Below are 24,166 nucleotides of genomic sequence, written 5' to 3'. Positions count from 1 at the left end.
TATTCTGTTAATCAACATGTTCCTCCCACTTGTTTTGATAAGGCTATCATTTTTTTCAGCATATCCCTATGGGAACAAAACCAGTTAATACAAGCCAAAAAAGGGCAGCTGGGCACTCCAGGTGAAAATAATAATAAAATATACAGTGGCTAAAAGCTAAATTCCCCTTCTCTCTTTTCATTATATGTAGGACACTGCATAGATAATCACAGTTCATCTATAGCAGTGTTTTTCAACCTTGGCAGCTTTAAGATGTGTGGATTTCACTTTTCAGAACTTCCCAGCCAGCATGCTTCCTTCTCATATAATCCACTATTATCCACCCATCCAAATCCTAAATACAGCAGTGTTGTGTTGTTCAGGGCTAGATAAGCCTAGAACTTTGGGGGGGACGGGGGGGGGGTAGCTTTAGCCAATATGTAATTGGTATTCTATATGACAATGTCACCAGAAAAGTATAATCTAAAACTCTACATTTTGACATTTGCTCTTTAAAGGATGAAGAATATGTTGGTACAATAGGTGAAAATAACACTGAAGAAAGAGCAAATACAGTTGATACTACAGGCTTATTGGACAGCATGCCTTTTACTTCGGTGCAAGAAAATAGCAAGCTAAACAAGAAAAGTTCAAATGTTGAATGGGATCATGAGTTTGACGCCTGCCTTTTGGAAGCTTCTGAAGATGTGGAACTAATTGAAGCTACTGATATTTTTCATACCCAGAGGAACTGTACTGTGGATGAAATACCTGATGAGCTCCTAGCAGATGTTTTAAGAAATTATGAAGTAAAAGAAAGGAAAGTTACAAAAATCTTGTGGATGAAGTAAGTATCACATCATCAGATACATTTGTCAATACTGAAAACCCAGCAAAAAATTAATTTGATTATTTCTTTAAAATTACTGTGACACTATGTATATGATACATTTTGTATGTTTACTGTGGTTGATGAAGAATAAAGACAACTAGAATTTAGAAGCAACTAGGTGTAGGAAAGATAACATTTGGGATTTAGGAAAAGGATTTTATTGAATTGCCAAATATGTAAATAGTAATGCAAGTACATAAATAGTAATGTTATATATTTAGAGCTGACAAGTAGAAGCCTGCGCTCTAAGTTTTAATTTCTCAGCAACCATATTCTTTCTTATTTCTTGAAAAGCAGCATATATGTACTCAACATGCAGCTACATGTGCCTTGCCAGAAGAAACATTACTGCAACTAAATAATAGCAAGATTATTTTTTCTGTTGGAAAGACTACTTTCATGAAAGAATAAGTTAAAGATCACTTGCTCTCTCACACAAAGTAAATATATTAAAATACTATATTTATGATTCAATGGTCTGTTTTATTGCCTCATTATTTCTTCTTTGTCAAACAAAATATTTTTCTTTTTCTTTCAGTCAGTCATACCAGTAAGCATGCCAAAAGGAATTTATGGAGTTTAGGTCACTGAAAAAAATGCGATTATTTAGAGTTTTCCTACTTCAACTTCAACTTTATATTTGAATACATTGCACATCTGATAACACAGAATTTACAGTATGAATACTTAATTGGTTTTTTGCAATTCCAAACTTTCCTGTAATTTTGTGTTGATATTTTTTAAGTGACTTTCTGCTCCTAAAATTCTTCGTGACTCCATCAGAAGTGCAGGGAGGCTGGAAATGCCATACTATGGAACAGAAAGAGAAAAACAAGACATAGTTTATAAATTTGTAAGAAAAATAAGCTGGCTGATTTTGGGCCATTCTCTTTCAGCTGAAGAAGAGGGCAAGAGGAGAAACCACTTCCAAAAGGGATGCCAGGAAAACAGCATGGACTTGTGCAGGCAGTTGCCACAAGTCAAGACTGTTTTAATTTCCTCTGCTCTTGTAGTTAACAAACCATAGTCCTGACAGTTAAGATATATGGGTTTATGATTAATATCCATGCTGTTTTTGTGATGAAGGCTGATATTCTGCCCATATCCCAATTGTGTTTGTGGGCCATCTCTGACATGTTCTTTCATGCATGCCTGAAAAGAAAGCTTTATTAAAATATGCAAGACTATATTTTATTCAGATGTGTTTTCTTAAAAATTCAATGTTGAAGTATCCTTCAATCTGGAAACTCTGGAGCCATTACAAGGCTTGTTGCATTCTTAGTTTCAAGTGAATACAAGTATCATCCCGCACGTTCTGCCCACCCCCCAGCTCTGCACATTCGGGATCCCCCCTAGTTCAGTGCATGGAGCTCTGCCCCGCTGGAGAGGGGTTGCACGAGCGCCTGTTCTGCCCTCAGCCTCACCAAGCCCTTGCGCAGCTCTCCCAAGGCACCTCCGCCACGCTCCGAACTTCCAAACTCCAAAACTCGGGGCTGAGTCTTCCAGCATTGGCTGCTCTAGGAGTGCTCTCTATGGTGGGCCGGCTGCTGGAAGACACTCTGTCTGGAAGACTCTCTGTGAGGCTATGGAAGAGCTGTGGTCTGAAGTGCAGATGGGCAAGGGGTGTTACTGAGTATGAGATCCCTTCTCCTTGGGAGAATACAGAATTGGGGTAACTTGTGACCTATCCTGCTGACATCTCCATTGGCTTTGCTTGTCTGAAGCCTGCAGGGTAAATTGCAAATGGCAATCTTGTGAGTGGCTCACTGCATGAATTGGGCACCTGTGGGGGCACTGCAACAGCCAGAACTAGAATAATTGTTAAGTCCATTTTTTCCTGTGCTATTGTAACTTTGAATAGCCTGTAAAAAAAATGGACATAAGCGGAGTACTATATGTATTTGAAAATGATGCCAGGGATGGAGAATCATGGCAATGCTTATTTCACTCAAATAGGTTTCTCTGTTGCAGCACACCCTGAATGTCTGAAAAAACTGCATCTCCTAGGAACTATACAATTATGTGTATTTGCGTTATCTCAAATATGGAGGGGTTAGCATTTAAAGGATAAGCAGCAGTAGCTACAGCTATGATTCTTCCAGTATGCTAAGCCAGTATGCTAAGTTACTTACTCCTAATTTTTCTTGTGAATGTTCCTTTTCATCCATTTGCTGAAGACTCTTTAAATCTTTGATAAACTGAACTGCATTCTTGAGACAGGATATTTTTTCTTTTAGTTTACTGTGTTCTTTATTTAGTTTCTTCAGTTCTGGTTCATTTCTAGCAAAAATAAATGTTGAGCATTATGTTTTGATAAGATTTCCTTTTATTTTACAGAAAACTGTTTACATAACTGAATCTAAAGGAACAAGAGTGATAAGCTAAACAATCACACAGCAAGAGGATAATCAGTTCTTGATTCAGACCTGATAAAAATAAGGGAGGACATCAACTGTTACTGCATCAATATAAAATCTAATTGGAAACCTGCTTCATAAGCCAGGGTGGCAACTCTTTGGTAGTCATCTTTTTTTCTTCATTGGTTGAAGAACATAGGACAGTCTTGGTGACATTGGAAGGGGCAGGCAGAGGTTTTGGGTCTTTTGCAGTGTGTGATAACCATATTTTAGCAGTACAATTTCAGATAGTTAGGGTGTATGTTTGGAATTTGAACTTTATTTAGTGTATGTCACATGTTAGGCAGGGATCACCAAGGTGGCTGCCTGCCTCTGTGAAAAGAATTTCACAGTGCTATCTTTACCCGCGGGTCACCTGAATACCAGTAGGCGTCGGAGGAGGCTCCTTTCTTGTCCCTTCTGCAGTTTATTCACTCACGGGAATCAAACCGCCAAGCTGCTGACCTCACCAGTGTGCAGGCCCAGCGCCTTATCACATGAGCCACCACGGCCCTTATTTATTTCTCTGAGATCTATTATTATGTTTGTGTTAATTTCACTACAATCTTTTGTTTTCAATGTTATGGTACAGATACTTGCAAGCAGTATCTCTGCTGTATGAAATTAGTCTTTAGTTTCATTTTTCATCCAGCCAAAATCACAGCAAAAGTTTGCATTTCTACATGCATTTAGGAAGATTATTATGATTATCTGAGTATGAGCAATCTGATAGCTTCTATAGTCAATGTGCAAAAAGCTGCATAGACCTAACAGGAATGATTGAGGTCAACAGGTGCCAACAAGTTATCTATTTCAAAAAGTGGGTTAATAAGGCAAATCAATATTTTCTTAGATATTGTTATTATTTTATTCTTGCAAAATAATGGAAATAAATCTAGAAATAATATTGCAATGGAAAGGAATGAATATGGCCAAATGAGAAACTATACTGTTTGAAACCTATTTGGAGGAAGGATCTGGAATTTAGTTAATGCTCCTCTTTTAGTTTTGAAAAAAATCTTTACCCTATTCATAAATGTATAGTTTCAGTTCTCTGATGCATTTGATTTGGAGCAGCATAGTTAGAGCTCTAAGTATATATTTTGAGCAAAAAGAACGTTGGTCTTACCTGAACGTGTCTTTTCAGGGGAAGAGAGGGAGGGGTTACGCATGGGTATTCTCAAAGCCTGATTGGTTCAAAGACTGAGGGAAACTTCTTAAATACTCCTTCCTTTCCCTTTATCTCCCAGTTTCCTTGAAGGGGAAAACTGCACCTGTAATCAAATACAAGACACCTCGGGAACTTCCTGCCCCCCCCCCGGTCCACCCCACTCAAATTAGGGCGGGTTGTAACCCCTCCCTCTCTTCCCCTGAAAAGACACATTCAGATAAGACAACATTCTTTTTCCAGAGGAAGAGAGGGAGGGGTTACGTCTGGGACATCCCAAGCTTAGTCGCAGGGAGGGATACCCAAGGGGAGAGTCAGCTGCCACCCTCTGCAGGACCCTACGTCCAAAGGCAGCGTCCACTGAGGCGAATGCGTCCAACCTATAATGATGGATGAAGGGTGTCAGCGACACCCGTAGCTCCAAAATACGCCTGGCAGATGTAACGGCCACCAGAAACGCCACCTTAAGGGACAAGAACCTAAGATGGACTGTACAAAGGGGTTCAAACGGAGCCCCCGTCTAGGCCCTGAGGACCAGAGGGAGATCCCAGGTCGGAAATGTATGGACGGGGGGGGGGGGCCTGCATTATTTTTTGTTGCCCCCTTCAGAAAGCGCTTGATCAGGGGATGGTGGAAGAGGGAAGACAAGCCCACCCCCCCAGGACGGAGGACAACGCCACCACTTGCCAGCATAAGGTGTTGTGTGACAGACTGCCATCCAGTCCCTTCTGGAGGAAATCCAGGACGTTGGGAATCATAGCCTTGGCTGGACAGATAGCCAATGGGGAGCACCATCTGACAAAGGCTGTCCAGGTGGAGTTATAGATTCGAGTGGTTGACGGTCGCCTAGAGGCTTCAATGGTTTGTATGACTTTGGGTGAATCAGGACCCCCTGGCACAAGACGATCTCCCGAGGAATCCTCCATGGCTGGGAAACCGAAAGTTGTATCAGATCCGCAAACCAGGGTCTCCTGGCCAATAAGGGGCCAGCATGATGACTTGAGCCCTCTCTGTAACTACCTTCCTGAGGACTGCTGGGATAAGGGGTATGGGAGGGAAGGCATAGAGGAAACCCAGAGGCCACCTGCTCCAGAGGCCATCCGTGCCCTCTGCGTCCCGGGTTTGGAAACGGGAGAAGAACCTTGGGATCTGTGAATTTTTTGGGGTGGCAAACAGGTCCACCCGCAGGGAGCCGAATCTCTGGCATATCTCCTGAAGTAGGGCGGGATGGAGCTGCCACTCGCCATTGTCGACAGTCGCCCGGCTCAGCCAGTCCACTTGGTGATTGGCCTCGTCCGATATGTATTCTGACACCAGCGAAGCCAGATCCGCCCAAGAGCCAATCCTCAGAGCCTCTAGCCAGAGGGCTTGAGAATGTGTGTCCCGCTGACGGTTTATGTGGGCCTTTGTGGCGACATTGTCAGGAGGAGTACATGGCGCCCCCTCACTGAATCCTTGACATGATGGAGAGCCTTCAGCTCCAACCAACTGGTATTGTGTTGGAGGTCTAAGACAGTCCAGTGGCCCTGAGCTAGCTTAGAGCCCATCAGGGTCCCCCAACTGAATAAGCTCGCATCGGTTGTGACAGTCACTCTGTCCGACTCCCCAAATGAGCAGCCCCGCCGCAAAGCTAGGGAGAGCCACCACAGGAGGGATACCCAGACCTCTGCTAGGAGGCGAAGGGTCCAGAGGGAGTTGCTCATTTTACTCTTCTGAAATGGGATGAGCGCCCATTGGAGGGGACGCAGGTGAAACCGGACCCACAGGACTATCCCGATGCATGAAACCATCTTGCCAAGTAACTGATGGACTTCTGTGAACTGAGCTTGCCAGCTGGTGAAGACTGGCCAATCGATCCGGGGAAAGGCTGACTATCCCCGACACCGAATCTATGACTGTCCCCAAGTGAAGGATTTGCGTGGATGGTGAGAGATGACTTTTGGGGAAGTTGACTGAAAACCCCAGGGACTGAAGGCACTGAATGGTGAGTTGAAGATCTGATACCGCCTCGGGAAGGGACCCCGCCTGGACAAGGACGTCATCTAAGTAGCATTGGAGTCTCACTGGGACTAAGTGGAGGTGAGCCGCCAATGTCGCCAGGACCTTCATGAATGTGCGAGGCGCTGAAGCCAACCGAAGGGGTGAGAGCCCTGTACTGATAGTGGAGGCCCCCCTGGGAGAATCTGTGATACCTGTGGTGAGCTGGCAGAATTGGTATGTGAAGGTACTGTCAGGTTCACCGAAGCCAAGAAGTCCCCCCTCCGAATGCCCTGCAGGATGGATCAAGAGAACTGCCTGTCCAATCTGAATGTATTGTATCTCTGCTGATGTTCATGCTTGTGAGCCCTGTAAGAGGACCTGCGATAAGGATGAGAACGAGACTCGGACATTTTAGCAGTGGAAAGGAGCACCTTCTTTTTATCCTTATTTTTGTCCAAGACGGGCTCTAAGGCCTCCCCAAAGAGGTTGGGACTGGTGAAGGGGGAAGCAGCCAGATTCCACTTTTCCTTATTATCCATCTGCCAGTTGTGAAGCCACAGCAACCGGCGAAAGGTGACCGACATAGCCAAGGTGCTGGAGGCAAACTTAATCGCGTCCAGCATTGCGTCGGCTGAAAACTGGCAAGCCATTATTTTAGTGATGTCTTGGTGCAGGTGATCCTCCTGGATCGGGATGCGATCCTGGAGCTGGCGGAGCCACATGATGGTTGTACGATTGAAATGAGGCTGCCGCTGTCGATTTGACGGCCCAAGCAGAGGCATTAAAGTTCTTATGTAAAGTAAGTTCCGCCCACTTGTCCTCCAGCTTCAGCTTGTCAGCAGCATCCCCTGAAACTACCGGGGAAGACACGACCAGGGCAGCAACAGGGGTATAAAGGGAAAGGAAGGAGTATTTAAGAAGTTTCCCTCAGTCTTTGGACCAATCAGGCTTTGAGAATACCCATGTGTAACCCCTCCCTTTCTTCCTCTGGAAACTTACCAGTACTGAAATCCATACTGGGGCATGGGAAAATGAATACATCACTAGATTGGCACAAAACAGGATTTTAGGATTCAGTGATAACTATCTAAAACTTAATTGCAAAGTTATTACAACATACCTAAATATTTCTCCTTTTATTTCTATTAAACGTTGTCTTGCCTTATTTGTCTTTCTGACCATCTGTAAAGCCAGAAAATAAAATAAATATTACATATGAAAATCCTTAATACTTTATCACTGCCATTACCTCTCTAAAATACAGGTAATTCTTGACTTACGACTGGTCGCTTAGCCACCATTAAGTTTCAACAGACCTACTTAAGGGTTCTTATGATGTGAATTCAAAGTTCCAATAGTTCCTTACAGATGTGACTGCACAAGGAGCTCAGCAACCAGACCACATTTATGACCATTTTCAACATCCCCTGGTCAAGGGGTCATGTTTTAAAATGATTTTGCCAAAAACTGCATTTATTTATAGTTTTCAGCAAAACTTCACCCATACTAAACCATTGGTTCACTTTACACCTGTGCTGTTTGCTTAATGACAACAGTGATTCGCTTAACAAGTTACAATGGCACTGAAAAAAGTGACTTATGACTGTTTTTCGCATACTTATCCAAGAGCTGTGGTGGTGCAGTGGTTAGAATGAAGTATTGTAGGCTAATTCTGCTGACTGTCAGCTGCCAGAAGTTTGCAGTTTGAATCTCACTTGCTCAAGGTTGACTCAGTCTTCCATCATTCAGAATTCGGTAAAAAGAGGACCCAAATTGTTGGGGGCAATATGCTGACTTAAACTGCTTAGAGAGGGCTGTAAAGTTCTGTGAAGCAGTATATAAGTCTAAGTGCTATTGCTATCACATGATCAAAATTAAGATGCTTGGCAATTGACTCATATTTATAATGGCTGCAGTGTCCTGGGGTCATGTGATCACTTTTGCGACCTTCTGGCAAGCAAAGCCAGATTCACTTAACAACCTGTTACTAACAATTGCAGTGATTCATTTAACTGGGGCAAGAAAAGTCATAAAATGGGGCAAAACAACTTAATGAAGTTTCACTTAGCAACATAAATTTTGGCTCAATTGTGGTCATAAGTCATGTATATGTATACACATATAGAACTTAGTATGCATAAAACCTTCAATTTGTATTTGTCAAACTCAAAGACAGAATATTTTCTATTCTTGCTCCTAATTTGAATTAATGAAATTTTATATTATTATTACATCATATTTCTTTAAATAGTGTCCACTAAAAGCTAGTTTAATCTATTGGAAGAAAATCTATACAGTTTAAAAGACGATGCACTGGCTAGTTTACCTTTGTTTGTTTCAATTTTGTATTTTTCACTTTCTCAGCATCTGCAGACTAATTAAAATATTCAAAATTAAAGATATGGCATAACTTAGTAAATAATTACAATAAATATAAGAGATTTAAATTAGTAAAATTCATAGTTTCTAATAACCAGATTTTAAGAAGCTTATTTAATTCAAGAAATAATAATTTTAAATGTTTTTGGATTTTTATGTACATGTATCTAATTTTATCCTTTTTCAGTTTCTATATAAACAGGAATTAAAGTGATAAGACCTGGCTGGATATAATACATAGGAGCAAAAAATAGTATGGGTAATACAAAGAGAATTGTTATACATAAAAAGAAAAAAACTGCAACTGACTTTTTTATTGCCTAGTTTTCTCCTGTCTGAATACTTTCCAAATTTTCAATTTATTTTTCTAACTAACATACACATATATCCTGCAACAGTTTACATCATGGACTGTTCCCATGCCCAATGCCCCGCTCTATAAAATTCTTTAGCACTCTACTTGCCCCCCTCCCAGAAACATTTAATTGCCATTCCTTTTCTTCTAAAGAATACATCAGTTATTTTGGTGATTTGTCTTTAATTACCCCCGTAACATTTGCAAAATACAAAATTTTCCCAATCAAAATGTGTACGTACAAATTCAGTGAATTGGTCTTTGAGCGTGGCATGAAATTTATCAATAACATTTTTATACTTCTCTTGTTCCACTTCTTCTCTGAAACAATATACACAATACATATATCATGATAAATCTATGCTTAAATGAACACATTAAACTAATTTGTACATGAGGCGGTACAAATTCTTGTCACTGTATTTTATCCTACTAATGGTTGATACATAAGATACAATGCCAAATACCTAACATTTTCCTGTTAAAAAATGTTATCATAACTTACAATGCTAAAAAGTTTTCAATTATCATTCTTGGGTTTGTACTTTTGCTGCTAGCCAACATGTTTCCTGCAATAATTCTGATATCACATAATTGCTACTATTTTTTTTTTCAAATTTCCCAGTTTTTCTACAGTCCTGATATTTTTTTTTGCAGTCTCCTATCATAATAGTGACGAGGCCCAAGCCTGCTTAAATCCTGCTTAGCATCCAGATGATGTTGATAAAAATTATTATCATAAATATAACAATTTTCTATGATGCATATTTTTCAGAAAAAAACTATATTTAAAACAAAGTAATCCTTTTATTATGTTTTTACAATATCTCCAAACAGTGCAACAGCACCAATTCAAAGTTTAAAAAGTGAAAAAGCAGATTGAATTATGTTACATTTAATGTCACAGCACAATTTTCAGTCATAAGGAGATTGTCAATCATAAGAAAAGAGGCTTACTTGTAATCTGTTGTTATCTTTTCAAGCTCCTTCAAAACAATGTTTTCCTTGGTAACATGTCTGGTAACTTTTGTTGGCTTCTTTGGAACTTTTTTTGAAACTAAATGAAACGAAAAACAGAGTATTAATACATTTGGTTATTATGGGTCCAAGCCTATCTAAGCTTCCCAAAGATACACAATTTAAACTGATGCACATGAAATGTGAAGTCCTACAGTTTTACTCAGTTAATATAAAAATCAAGATCAGCAGGTCTGGTACTACACACAAAAGTGAAAAACCATTCTAATGCTGTGGAGAAAGGAAAAATGATTTACCTGGATGGTTTGTCTCCCTTTCTGGTAAAGCATTCTTTTTTACATGTGATTTAATCTTTTTCTTGGGTATCTATTAGATCAAAGTTAAGGAGCATATTAGTTAGCAACCTATGTTATTAAAATGTGTTTGAATTTAGTAGCTCAGGTTGTCAAACTCAGTGCTCAACCAGCAGCCTACCTGTGATATTTCATTTGGCAGGCACTTTTTCAAATTTACTCAAACTATAAACTTTATCTAGATGTACATTGCTTAAATTTTTAGTAAATTCTCATAACACCTATAGAAAAAACAAGGTATACACTATTAGAGTACACTTATATAATTCTTTGCAACAACACCCCATTAACTTTGAATACTCTATAGCTGCACTGCAGCAAATATAAATTGAAAACAATTTTTTTTACAACTAGTGGACTCTTTTAATGAGTATATGGTTTTTAATAATCAGCCTGAAGTATGTGCTTTGCTTCATTTTTATAATAAAGAGTTTCATATCTGATATGTGACAGAGTAAATACTGGTTTTTAATAAAAACATTTAAAGATATATTGATCAACGAAACATTAAAATAAATTACATAAGTCCTCTCCTAGAAAGTATAAAAGTTTCTAAGAAATTACATATAATTATATAATGGTAATTATTAGGAATTACTATGCTGAAATGAAGGTAAAGACATGTTAATAAAATAATATTAAAGGATTCTTCAAGAATCTTTGCTATCTATTTTTTAATCAACATGATTTCCTAAACCAATTACCTGCTAACAGATTTCTGCAATGAATGTAAATTTTGTTGACAAGTTGAAAATAATTTAGGAATTATTTTAATCATTTTTACATATTCACTAATGCAGTCAATTTCTATTAGAATAAGAAAAACTCTTGAAGCTATATGAAATGTATACAAAATATGCAGAAAATCATGCAGAATAAATGAATGATAAACAGGAACTTTATGTTATCATTGCTTACAATTTATTATAATTAAAACTAAACTTTTTTAAAGTAGCTAACTCCACTGAGAATATAAACATAAGTAACATATACAATAGCATACTAATTATATTATTACTAATGATATCTGTACGATAGACACCTTAACAGGGTTTAGAAGTATTCAGATTCATAATTAATTATTATTAATTATTATAATTATGGCCATCAGCTCATAAAATCTATTTTATCACTCATGGATAAAAAATAATAAAAAAGTAAAACAAGTCCATTGCTGAGAGAAAGTGGCAAGGTGGTGACAAGCAACAGGGAGAAAGCAGAACTACTTAACTCAGTTTTTGCAACTGTCTTTACACAAAGCGAAAAAACAGTCTAACCTATCAAAAACAGCACCACAAAAAACAGATCAGAAACAAAAGTTAAAATAGCGAAGAAAGGCATCTCTCTACCTTTGATGAATTCAAATCACCAGGACCGGATGGATTACACCCCAAGATTTTGAAGGAATTAGCAGATGGGATCTCAGAACCATTGAACCAGTGGTGGGTTCCGGGCAGTACGCCATGGTATGGGCATACCGGTGGTAGCTGGGAGCAGCAGCCACTGTACTGGAACAGTGTTTTGGAGGGCCCACCTGCATTCCTTACCTGCATTTAAGCCAACCGGGCCATTTGCGCAGGCGCATGCAGCATATGGCACCTGTGCGACCTCTGCTGAGCAGCTGGAGCATCGCAGGGTGGTTGGTGCGCATGTGTGCGCAGTACGCATGCCCAAGGTGGATGCCCGGCCCCGTCGCAGCATACCAGTTGCGACGGGATCCAGAACCCACCACTTCACTGAACCATATTTTTCAAAGATCCTGGAGCACTGAGGAACTGCCAAAGGACTGGAAAAGAGCTGATGTACTTCCCATCTTCAAAAAAGAAAAAAAAATAGATCCAGGAAATTACAGACCTATCAGTCTGACCTCAATACCAGGGAAGATTCTGGAGAAGATAATCAAGCAACGAATAAGCAAACACCTAGAAGCAAACAAAGTGATAACCAAAAACCAACATGGATTTGTCAAAAACAGATCATGCCAGACTAATCTTATTGCATTCTTTGACAAAGTGACAAAATTCGTGGACCAGAGGAATGCTGTCAATATAATTTACTTGGAGTTCAGTAAGGCATTTGATAAAGTAGGCCATAACTTACTACTAGATAAAATAGAAAAATGCAAGTTAGACAGCATCACCACCAGATGGATTCGTAACTGGTTGACCAACCGCACTCAACATTATAGTCCTAAATGGAACTGCATCTACATGGAGGGAAGTATGCAGTGGAGTACCCCAAGGCTCTGTTTCAGGCCCAGTACTCTTCAACATCTTCATCAATGATTTGGACGAGGGGATAGATGGGGAACTCATCAAATTTGCATCAAGCTAGCAGGAATAGCCAACACTCCAGAAGATAGGCTTAAGATACAGAAGGATCTTTACAAACTTGAATATTGGGTGCTATCTAACGAAATGAAATTCAATGGTGAAAAAAGTAAGGTTCTTTATTTAGGCAAGAAAAACAAAATGCACAGATACAATATACATGGTACCCCATTCAATAGTAGTAACTGTGAGAGGGATCTTGGAGTCCTAGTAGACAACCATTTAAATATGAGCCAACAGTGTGCAGCAGCTGGCAAAAAAGCCAACACAGTTCTAGGCTGCATAAACAGTGGGATAGAATCAAGATCATGTGAAGTGTTAATACCACTTTATAATGCCTTGATAAGGCCACTCAACATCTACATGAAACTGCTGGGAGAGATCATCCGCAGGCACGGGATTAGATACCATCAATATGCGGACGATACTCAACTGTATCTGTCCGCCCCGTGCCAACTCAATGAAGCGGTAGACGTGATGAGCCGGGGCCTTGAGGCCGTTATGGACTGGATGAGGGTTAACAAGCTTGTGCTCAACCCAGAAAAGACCGAGTGGCTGTTGTGTTTTCCTCCCAAAGATTTGGCTAATATTCCACCACTCAGGCTGGGGGGTCAAATTTTATACCCCTCAGAGAGGGTTCGCAACTTGGGAGTCCTCCTGGATCCACAGCTGTCATTTGACCACCACTTAACGGCTGTGACCAGGGGGGCATTCGCCCAGGTTCGCCTGGTGCGCCAGTTGCGACCCTACCTGAATCGGGAGGCTCTCACAACAGTCACTCGGGCCCTTGTGACCTCTAGGCTGGAATACTGCAATGTGCTCTACATGGGGCTGCCCTTGAGGAGCATCCGGCGACTTCAGCTAGTGCAGAACGCAGCCGCGCGAGTGATTGCGGGTGCACCCCGATTCACCCGCATAACACCTATCCTCCGCGAGCTGCGCTGGCTACCTGTCGATCTCCGGATGCGCTTCAAGGTGCTATTAGTCACCCATAAAGCCCTACATGGCAGTGGATCTGGATACTTGAGAGACCGCCTTCTGCCAATTACATCCCTGCGACCAATAAGATCCCATAGATTAGGCCTCCTCCGTATTCCATCGGCCAGCCAGTGTCGGCTGGCAACTACAAGGAGGAGGGCCTTCTCAGCAGTAGCCCCGACCCTTTGGAACGAGCTCCCCGTGGAGATTCGTACCCTCTTCAACGTCCAAGCCTTCCGCATAGCCTTGAAGAACTGGCTCGCCCGTCAGGCCTGGGGATAAGGATAGTTACCCCTCCCGAATGATGAATGTATGTTGCTTACTATTTTATTATATGTTTCTATCTTAATGTCTGTATTCCCCCTTCCCGGTTTTGTGTGAGCCGCCCTGAGTCCCCTCAGGGAAAAGGGCGGCCTACAAATACTAATAAAACTCATAAAAAAAAAAAAAACACTCTTGGAATACTGCATCCAGTTTTGATTGCCACAATGTAAAAAAGACGTGGAGTCTCTAGAAAGAGCGCAGAGAAGAGCAATAAAGATGATTAGAGGACTGGAGGCTAAAACATATGAAGAACAGTTGCAGGAACTGGGCATGACTAGTTTAATGAAAAGAAGGAATAGGATGACATGATAGCAGTATTTCAGTATCTCAGAGATTGCCACAAAGAAGAGGGAGTCAAGCTATTCTCCAAAGCACCTAAGGGCAGAACAAGAAGCAATGGGTGGAAACTAATCAAGGAGAGAAGCAACTAAAGTGAAATTTCTTGACAGTTAGACCAATCAGTGGAATAACTTGCCTCTAGAAATTGTGAATGCTCCAACATTGGAAGTTTTTAAGAAGATATTGGATAACCATTTGTCTGAAATGATATAGGGTTTCCTGCCTAAGCAGGTGGTTGGACTAGAAGACCTCAAAGGTTCTTTCCAACTGTTATTGTTTTTTCAGTTTTCTGATTCAGGAAAAATATGAGACCATTGAGATTAGCACTATCAGGATAAATGAACATTAAAAACAGAGATAGACTATAACATATAATGACTGCAAGGAAATGATACATAATACCACATACGGTCAACAAATGACATTATAGATAATATTTTACTGCATGGCATCTACCAGATTTTTGAGCATAAAAAAGTGAGTATGTTTAAGAAAAACATAATTACCAAAATAACAAATTACAATAAATTTCAACTTAAAATTATTAAATTAGTTTTGCTTGTTGTTTTGAGTCATATAATTTTAAATGTTATCCAATTATGCACCATTGAGGTTGAAAATAAATATAAATATATATATTTCAAAACATCTGCATATAATTGATTGTAGTTTACTATCAATAAAGTGGAAAAAGTATTATCTAAATCTTTTACTTACTGTGTTCTTTACTGAAGATTCCTCTTCTGAATCCTCAATTCTCACTATTGTTTTCATAGTGTGAGTTTTTCTGGTAAATATAAAAATGTTACAGTATATTTTGTCATGGAATTTTAAACACTGGCATGGAAACTGCTCAGAATTTTTTTTTTGCAGTATTATATTGATTACATAATTTCACTGATGGGCCAGAGATCCTTTATGCTATTGTCAGATAAAGATTTGCAGTTAAAAATAGCAAGGAGTAAGCAACATAATTAGTAGTGATAAAGTATGGAAATTCAATGGTACATATGTCATACTGAAAAAAGAATATATGGCCACAAATGTGCATACATCAGGGATTATTTAGTTTTATTGAACAAACAAGTATACAAGTACATCATGAATGGTAAGGGTTAAATTACATGGCAATTAGACTCAACTAGCAGACATACCTCCCCAGCCAATTATATCCTTATCAAGAACACCAATCTACAAAATTGCCAAATAATTGACAAATGAACTTATACACTTCATAGAAGGAAGTAAACACTCCATCAAATCCTGACTATAGATTATAGGATCAAAGATCTGACCATACGTGAAGATGAAATCATGGTCTTGTTTGATATTACAGCACTGTTTGTAGACCCAGACCTAGCAAAAAGAAACCATGACAGCACACCCCACCTAACCAACTACACCAACATTGAAATACCCAGAATCATGAACCTTATCAATCTTTGCCTGACAACATACTTTCAGTTTTATGGACAAATATATCAACTCAAAGGATTACCACTTTCAGGATTCATAGCTGAGACCATAATGCAATGCCTGAATCTATAGTACTCCCAACTAGAGAAAACACATGAAACGATCCGATTCATTTTTTTATTTTATTCAAAGAAAAGTTTAAAATGCAAAAAATATATTAAAAATAGAAAAAGGCAACCCTTACCCCACAAAATAAACAAGACATTTTAAAAGTTCATTGAAAAAGAAAAATTAACACTTATACACATATTATTCCCCCTTAGTTGAATACTGGTTAATATATTACTAAAAAATAATTTCTCATCCCTTGCTAAATAGGCCCAAAAGATTTTAAATTATCAAATCCATTTGCAAAAGGAATGTAAAAGTTTTATATTCCTTTTGTGAATCTAACTCCAGAACAACATGACTCTGAATATTTTCCACAGCTATTATCATTTCATCAAACTTTTAAAATAAACTTACACCTAAAAATTGCATGTTAGCCAGCTCTGTTCTGTTGTAATTCAATCCATTGTTGTTCTGTATATGTGAGTCAGAAAACAAAAAACACTAAAGCAAAGTAGAGAAATAAATTAAGGAACAGGGAAGATTTTTACTGGATATGTTGATCCAAAGTTGAAGAAAAATTAAAAAAAAAAATCTCCAAATATTTTGCAAGTTAATAAAGTACAAAAAAACTGTGGTCAAAGTCTAATATTGATGTAGCGTATTTTTCAGAGTATAAGATTTTGAAGAGGCAAATTAAAAGAAAAAGTTTTTGCACTCTGCAGACCTCCCAAAAATGGCCCATTTTTCGTGAAAACTGGCCCTTTTTTTCCTTCAAAAAAAGAGCATGGATAGCCTTTAGTAGGTTTGTAGAGTGCTCCTGGAACACCATCATTAACATTAGACCAACAATTAAGAAACAATATTCCAACCAAGGAACTGTCAATGCAGACAAACAAATTAATAGTAAATAGCCTAATCAATGAACCTTCAAAAACATTCTCACTAACGCTAAGACGGCAAGCCACTAGAACAATTCCCCAACCTTTCAAGATTTGTGGACTGGCAGAGGGTGGGGAGAAGAGGGGATTATTACACACCAGCCGAGGGTAAGCATGCACGAGCAGCTCCATTTGCATGAGCAGCAGGCACATGCACCTACCACCCCATGCAAATGTAGCACATGTGCACTTGCCTGTTGCTTCCACGGCCCAGTTCCCATAGGCTCAAATCCCAGTGGTGGGCTGCAGCCTGGGGATTGGGGACCCCTACACTAATACATAAAAATAAGAGCAAATTCCATTCCCTTCCAGCACTGATGATTTATTTAGTTTGGTAATAACAGGTCTGCAGGAAAACCTAAAGCTCAGAGCACCAAGGATCCACAGATAGAATTCAGTTCAAATCTATAACGTTTCATAATTTTAAATGGTTATTTATGTATGCCATCTCACTATAAAAACTTTGGACAGCTAATATCATATAAAAATGTACAAATACACATAAAAAACACAACATATATATAATGACAACCCAAATTTAAAAAATTCAGAACAATCAGAACTATGTCTTAGTTCTAACCAACTGACCCAGGAATAAATCCAAATCTTCAAGGCTTTCTAAAAAGATGGCATGCAAAGAGTCCAGAATCTTCTGACTTTTGTGAGAAAACCAAGTCCTGGGGAAGTTGGCCAGAAATGCCACCTTTAGGAACCTATTGTAAGAACTAAATATTGGCAATGATAATACAGAGGAAGACAAAAGGTCAAGCAAAAAAATCATCCAAGACTTTACTGCCTTCAAACTGAAATTTAAGAAAATATTTATGCTAATGAAAGATGTGCAAATCCTTACCAAATTTGAACCCTGTCATACTTGAAAAGTATAACAACAGATATTTTAAAGAAAAAGCAATACATTTGGAACATAGAGAAAAGCAATGATTATGAAGAAAACATGTTGCTAAGAAGTCTTAGCTATGTGGAGACCAAACTCAAAGTTGATTCAAAAGCACAAAAATAAAGAATATACCTGATTCTTTAACTGATATTCGTACTTTACTAGGAATTTTAGAATGAAGTATTGGATGTGCTCAAAATATCCCTTCTTTATTTTGATGACATAATTTCAGTGGTCATAGAACTAGATTAAGTTAACAGGGCTGGACATACTAATAAATTCATGTACATTAAGAAAATTGGTCCAGAGAAAATATTACACACAAAATAATGTCTTGAACTTATTTTTGGAATACCTTTTCTTTGTATTTTTCTCTGGATCAGAGAAACTGCCGGTAGACTCATTGATCTTTGAATATTGATCATTCCCATTATCCGCATCTTCTCCCTCTTCATATACAGACAGAGCAGTGCTATGTAAAGGATGATCTAGAATGAAAAAATATTAATTAACTATAACAATTTAAAAGATCCTATATGTCTCAAAACAGAAAATCTCAAAACAATAGTTTTTGTGTGACATGGATGAAGCAATTTTATTCAAGAGGAAGATATTAGGGGGAGTGAAGAAAAAACACCCAGATGCAATTTTTTAAAAAAGTGTTTGGTAACTATAGTTCCTTGAAGCAATCACACAGAACAAGTTACCATGAAAGGCTGATATTCCACCTTGATTATTTTAGAGTTCTAACCTAGTTTGGTCCACTAGACATTGAGCAAGTACCAATGCCTGGTCATGTGAAAGTGAGAATAGAAATGTTAACCCTCAGTGTAATAAACCTGGCTTAGCTGATAGGATTTAAGAGTAGGACAAATTAATGGAAGAAAATGTTTATGCTACTGAGATGTGCAAGGCCTTACAAAACCTGGACCCTGTCCCAAAGAGTGTGCTGGATTAAAGCAAACAAAAACTTTATCAATAAAAAGTATTGCTAATATGAACATCTTACAGATAGTCTCGAGGCAAGATGGGTGGCAAATAAATTTAAACAAAAAAAAAAAAAGGTGGTATCTGCCACGCTTGTTTCTGTGAAAACCGGGACTATGGAGTTGCAGAAGGGAAGGGAGTGGGTTCAGGAAACTGCTATTCAGTCCTGCATTCACACAAGAATTTCAGAAACTAAACACAGAGCTGTTTGTAGCCAACAAAGTTTCCCAAAGGGAGAGATTTCTTTGTTGCTAGAACTGAAAGATGTACAAGGCAATGATCATGAAATAGTAATCTGTGTGGTCAGTGTTCACAGTTTCAAATTAGCAAAATCTGACATACTTCATTGTATAGTTTGCAATTTGTAATGTTAATTTTTAATATTACATTTGGATATTTTATTTAAAATTCTGTTGTAAAACACAGCAATTTATTTTATTATTCAATTGTTTATTAATGCTAAAGCTAATCCAGATGATGTAGCTAGCTTAGTAGGATTGTATATTTGATCTTTCTGTATCCATACAATTAAATAAGCATATTTATAAAAATGTACTAGACATTATAATATTCATGTATATATATACATCTGAGAACAATTACTATCTACAAATTGTAGTTGGGAACAATATTAATAAATTAATATTTATTACAATTATTTTTATATTACCAGCTAAGCATAACTCCTGGTCACTTACAGTAAATATAAAATCCAACATCAGTAAACAAAAATAATAATTCAGAGTTCAGATGGCTACCTGAAGTGCCAATTAGAAAGCAGACAATTCTAATAACTATGGAACATCATAAAAATGTTATAGACAATAACTAACCACATAAGTCATCAGTTTCATCTGTTTGCCCAGTTCCAGGAATTTTCAAAATACTTGAGACATCAGGCTCCTCAGATGAAAACAATTTACCATGAAAGTCCTGCTTGGCTTCATATCCCTGCAAGGTAAGCAGATTGTTTATTTATTCAAATTATATGCTACCCATTTCATCTGCAGGCAACTCTAGACAGTTATTTAAAAACTGATAAAAACATGAAAGCATCAAACCAACAGTAATATTAAATTAGCTTAACATTCATAAAAATAGGGAGGAGGGAGCAGGATGCATGGTGTGTGTGTGTCTTATGGTCTGTTAACCACCTCAAGAATGATGTGCCTCCATGCCAATTAGCACAGTCAAGTCTGGAGATCCTTTTGGAAGGCCAAAAGGGTGGATATAGAGCTCATCTCAGAGGTCATGATGTTACAAAAGCTAGGAACCATAGCAGAAAAGGCTTTGCCTAGCGGCAGACAAAATTCATTGATTGATAGGTTTTGCAGCATTCCCCTTCTACTGGGGCAGGTAGGGTGAGGCAATCCCTTTGGGGTATGATGGTTCTTTAGGCAATCTGGATCCATGCCATGAAGGGCTTTAAAGTGATAACCAACATCTTGAACTGAACCTAGAAGCAAACTGGCAAGTGGTAATACAGGCCATCCGAGGGGCCCCATGCATTGTCTACAAGATTGCATTCTGTGCCAGATGTAGCTTCCAAATACTCTTCAAATAGCCCCATGTACAGCATGTAGCAAGTCCAAGTGTGAAATAACCGGGGTTTGAGTGATTAAGCACAGGGAATTCCAAACCAGGAAAGAACCTGCTGGCACACAACTCAAAGTTGCACAAAGGCTCTCATAGCCACTATTGCCACCTGCTTTTGAGCAGTCACTGCAAATCTAGAAGAACCCCCAAGTTGTGCACTGGTTCTGTAATTTAGCCCCACCCAGAATGAAAGATGTTAATCAAAGTCATGGATTTCAAAAGCTACATGCACCTATGGAATATCATGACAATGTTAAAAAACATGTTATCTAAGTTCTTCAGATAGTTAAATATTTAAGGTTATTACAATTAAGTAATAAATTAAATAAATAAGCAAATTAAATTAAGAAAAATTATCAGAGCCATATGTAGTACTACCATCAAGAGCAGGGGTGTCAAACCCAAGGCCTGGGGGCTGGATCCGGCCTGCAGGGTGCTTAGATCTGGCCCCTCAGGCTGCCTTGGAAACAGCAATGGACTGGCCCACGGTGCCAGGAAATATGGAGCATGCGAGCTCTGTTTTCTCTAGCAGAAAGTTGCAGGAGACTGTCACAGCCAACAGAGCTTGGGAGCCCATTTCCACCTGCAGAGCACTCGGGCCACCACAGGCACCCCAACACAAGTGACATTGAACTGGCCACACCCACCCTGCCCCCCCCAAGGTCAAACACAACCCTGATGCAGCCCTCAATGAAATCAAGTTTGACACCCCTATTCTAGAGCTCTGCAGACAGCACCTATGAATATTTTAGAGCTACTGCATCTATTCCCGAAATCATAGAGTTTTTCTATTTTGTTTAATATATATATTTTGTAGTTGTATAAGTTTTACTTGTTTACTTGAGAGACCGCCTGCTGCCAATTACCTCCCAAAGACCCGTCAGATCTCACAGGGTCGGCCTCCTCCAGGTTCCGTCCACCAGCCAATGCCATCTGGCTACTACCCGGGGGAGGGCCTTCTCTGTAGCAGCTCTGGCCCTTTGGAATGAACTCCCCGCGGAGATCCGGACCCTCACCTCTCTCCAGGCCTTCCGGAAAGCCGTCAAAACCTGGCTGTGCCGGTAGGCCTGGGGTTGATGAGTTCCCCTCCCCTCTTGACTGGTATGGCTGTGTGATTTTCGTGTATTTTAATTATGTGTACTGTTGTTTATGTTCCCTTTCCCCCCTGAGTTGTTCGCCGCCCTGAGTCCCTCCTGGAGAAGGGCGGCATACAAATAAACCAAATACAATACAATACAATAATGTAATCCGAAATAAAATTATTGGAAATTGTTAAATTATTTTAAAAAACATGGAGTTTTCTGAAGCTGCTGTATAATCCCAGAAAAATATGTGATTGCATTAATGTTCACACTCCAATCTGAAGACAAAGTACTAAGTAGGAAACAACCCTACTTCAACTATGTCACAAAAATTGATGATGTACTGTTTTATATTCAAAAAGGCATAGCAAAATTAAATGGGTCAAGAATTAAATAAATTTTATAGAATTTCTACACCTAAATCAATTCAAAGTTCTACATTAAAAAGAAGAGGTAAATGCCTATTCACACTTTAAAACAAAATGCCACTTACTGCCAATTTCTTTTTGAAATTTTTGGTTGCTTTTCTCTTCGACATCTTGTTACTAGAGAAACAAACAAGAGTGGAAAATAAGCTTAAATGGAATTAATCCTCTTTTCTTCTTTTACATTCATGAATCAATGGTATCACTATAAAATCTTTGTTCCATGCATTAATCTTGTCCAAAAGCAACCTCCCAAATTAACCTGGCTATGTCCAAAGCAACCTCTAATTTAAGCCTGGCCCTGCAAAGGCCAGGCCAGGCGCCCAATTTTTACCTACACCCACTCAAACCCTTTGATTGCTACCAACCTGCCTTCCATTGAGGACCTGTATACAGCACAAGTCAAAAAGAGGGCTGTGAAAATATTTACAGACCCCTCACATCCTGGACATAAATTGTTTCAATTCAAAACAACACTATAGAGCACTGCACACCAAGACAACTAGACACAAGAACAGTCCCCCCCCCCCAACAACATCACTCTGCTAAACAAATAATTCACTCACCACTGTAAAACTATTCACTAAGGCTGCATTACTATTGCTATTACTATTAGTCTCATAGTTTCTATCACCCATCTCCCCCCACTTATGACTTCAGGACTGTAACTTTGTTACTTGTATTCTTACTGTATTTTTCAGAGTATAAGACACCGGAGTATGAGACGTACCAAGATTTTGAAGAGGCAAATTTTAAAAAAAGTTTTTGCACTCTGCAAACCTCTCAAAAACAGCCTGTTTTTCGTGAAAACAGGCAGTTTTTTAAAAAAAGGGTATGAATAGCCTTTAGGAGGCTTCTAGAGTGCTCCGGGTGGGAGGGTTCAAAAATGAGCAAAACAATTGCATGCATAGCCCTATGGAGGCTTATAGATGCTCCTGGGGCTGGGGGCAAAAACAGCCTGTTTTTCGCTCATTTCTGCCTCTCAAGCAGCTCTCTGAAAGCCTCTATAAGACTTTTGGTGAAGGGGGCGTGGCTTTGGGAGGCAAAAAATGCTGTATTCAGTGTATAAGCCGCACCCAGATTTTCAGCCTCCTTTTTGAGGGGAAAAGGTACGTTTTATACTCCGAAAAATACAGTATATTGATATTGTTTCCTGATTGCTTATTTGTACCCTATGACTATCATTAACTGTTGTACCTTATGATTCTTGATGAATGTATCTTGTCTTTTTATGTACACTGAGAGCATATGCACCAAAGACAAATTTCTTGTGTGTCCAATCACACTTGGCCAATAAAGAATTCTATTCTATTCTATCTTAACCTTATCCTATTCTATCCTAAAAGAGAGAGGAGCATGCATTCCCAAGGCACCAACCCAAATGATTTTCACCTAAATTTCAAAAAGCGTGGAATGGACTCAGTTAAGGGGTTTTGCTTTGAATTGATCGCACATCTCTCCCTGTACCGAGAAAGGCAAGAGGAGGAAAACCCCACCACCCCAGAAGCCTAAACAGATTGCTTCCCCTACCATCAAGGCTCCTGAAACAAACTTAGAAGGAGCCCGTTTGATCTAGTGCAGGTCTTCAAACTTGGCAACTTTAAGACTTGTGGACTTCAACTCTCTATGCTGGCTGCAGAATTCTGGGAGTTGAAGTCCACAAAAGTTGCCAAGTTTGGGACCCTGATTAGTGGTTAAAAAGGGGCTGGCCTAGGAAGCAGGAGACTGTGAGTTGCACGGTACTCCAATCCTAGGCATGAAAAAAAAACCTGGGTGACTTTGGCCCAGTCACTTTCTTTCCGCTCAATCCACCTCACAGGGTTGTTGTTGTGGAGAAAATAGGAGGGAGGAGTATTAAGTATGGTCACCGCCTTGCATTGCTTATAAAACAAATAATAAGAGGAATAAAATCAAATACACGAAAAGCCGGCATGGCCCCTCGCCTCCGTCTCCTAAGTACCACTGATTCCTCAGTGAGGAATCCCTAAAGTCCCTAAATTTGAGATATATAAATATTTATGGAGAATCCTTAAACAGCCCTGAGTGTTACCCAGAAACGCTACGGCCACAGACAGGAGACCTCCTGCCCCCCCTCCCCACCCCGGGCTCACCTGTGGCTCGCGCACTCCTTCCCAACGTTCCAAATCGCCCCGTCTCGTGAGGGGGAAAATAAACCGTGAGGGAGAGAGAGCTGGATGGTGGAAAAAGACGCGCAGACTCAGCTTCCTGGCTACAACTGCTTTTTTTTCCCCGCGCCGAAAC

At 39.4% G+C, this 24,166-nt stretch overlaps 2 protein-coding genes across 5 annotated transcripts in view; one reads left to right on the top strand and one right to left on the bottom strand.

Annotated features, from left to right (window-relative positions):
* The window catches only part of PRIMPOL (primase and DNA directed polymerase), a 17,462-nt gene extending 12,849 nt beyond the window's left edge, over positions 1-4,613 (top strand). For 3 of the 4 annotated variants that reach the window (XR_015697901.1, XR_015697903.1, XR_015697902.1), the window contains 3 exons: positions 498-826; positions 1,169-1,311; positions 1,410-1,550. Coding sequence is in view for 1 of the 4 variants with exons in the window: in XM_087724530.1 (XP_087580656.1) it covers positions 498-826; positions 3,209-3,224 (345 nt within the window). In the remaining 3 variants the exon portion in view is untranslated. Of the gene's footprint in view, positions 1-497; positions 827-1,168; positions 1,312-1,409; positions 1,551-3,208 lie in introns of those variants that run through there. The other variant, XM_087724530.1, reaches the window with a different exon arrangement.
* On the bottom strand, positions 1,014-24,166 carry CENPU (centromere protein U). The gene is made up of 12 exons (XM_087724531.1): positions 24,016-24,166; positions 21,973-22,024; positions 19,635-19,752; positions 18,170-18,302; positions 15,169-15,238; positions 10,424-10,493; positions 10,107-10,206; positions 9,392-9,470; positions 8,742-8,789; positions 7,536-7,597; positions 3,004-3,151; positions 1,014-1,681 (listed from the first exon to the last, which is right to left on the bottom strand). The coding sequence occupies exons 2-12, from the start codon at positions 22,015-22,017 to the stop codon at positions 1,559-1,561; spliced, it is 996 nt and encodes a 331-aa protein (XP_087580657.1). The 5' UTR covers positions 22,018-22,024; positions 24,016-24,166; the 3' UTR covers positions 1,014-1,558.

This window comes from Thamnophis sirtalis, unplaced genomic scaffold (genome assembly GCF_051295495.1).
Source record: "Thamnophis sirtalis isolate CommonGarterSnake01/CBP01778 unplaced genomic scaffold, rThaSir2_p1.2 scaffold_10, whole genome shotgun sequence".
Lineage (NCBI taxonomy): Eukaryota > Metazoa > Chordata > Lepidosauria > Squamata > Natricidae > Thamnophis > Thamnophis sirtalis.
Note: the sequence above shows the minus strand (reverse complement) of the source record. Positions and strands in the feature narration are given on the sequence as shown.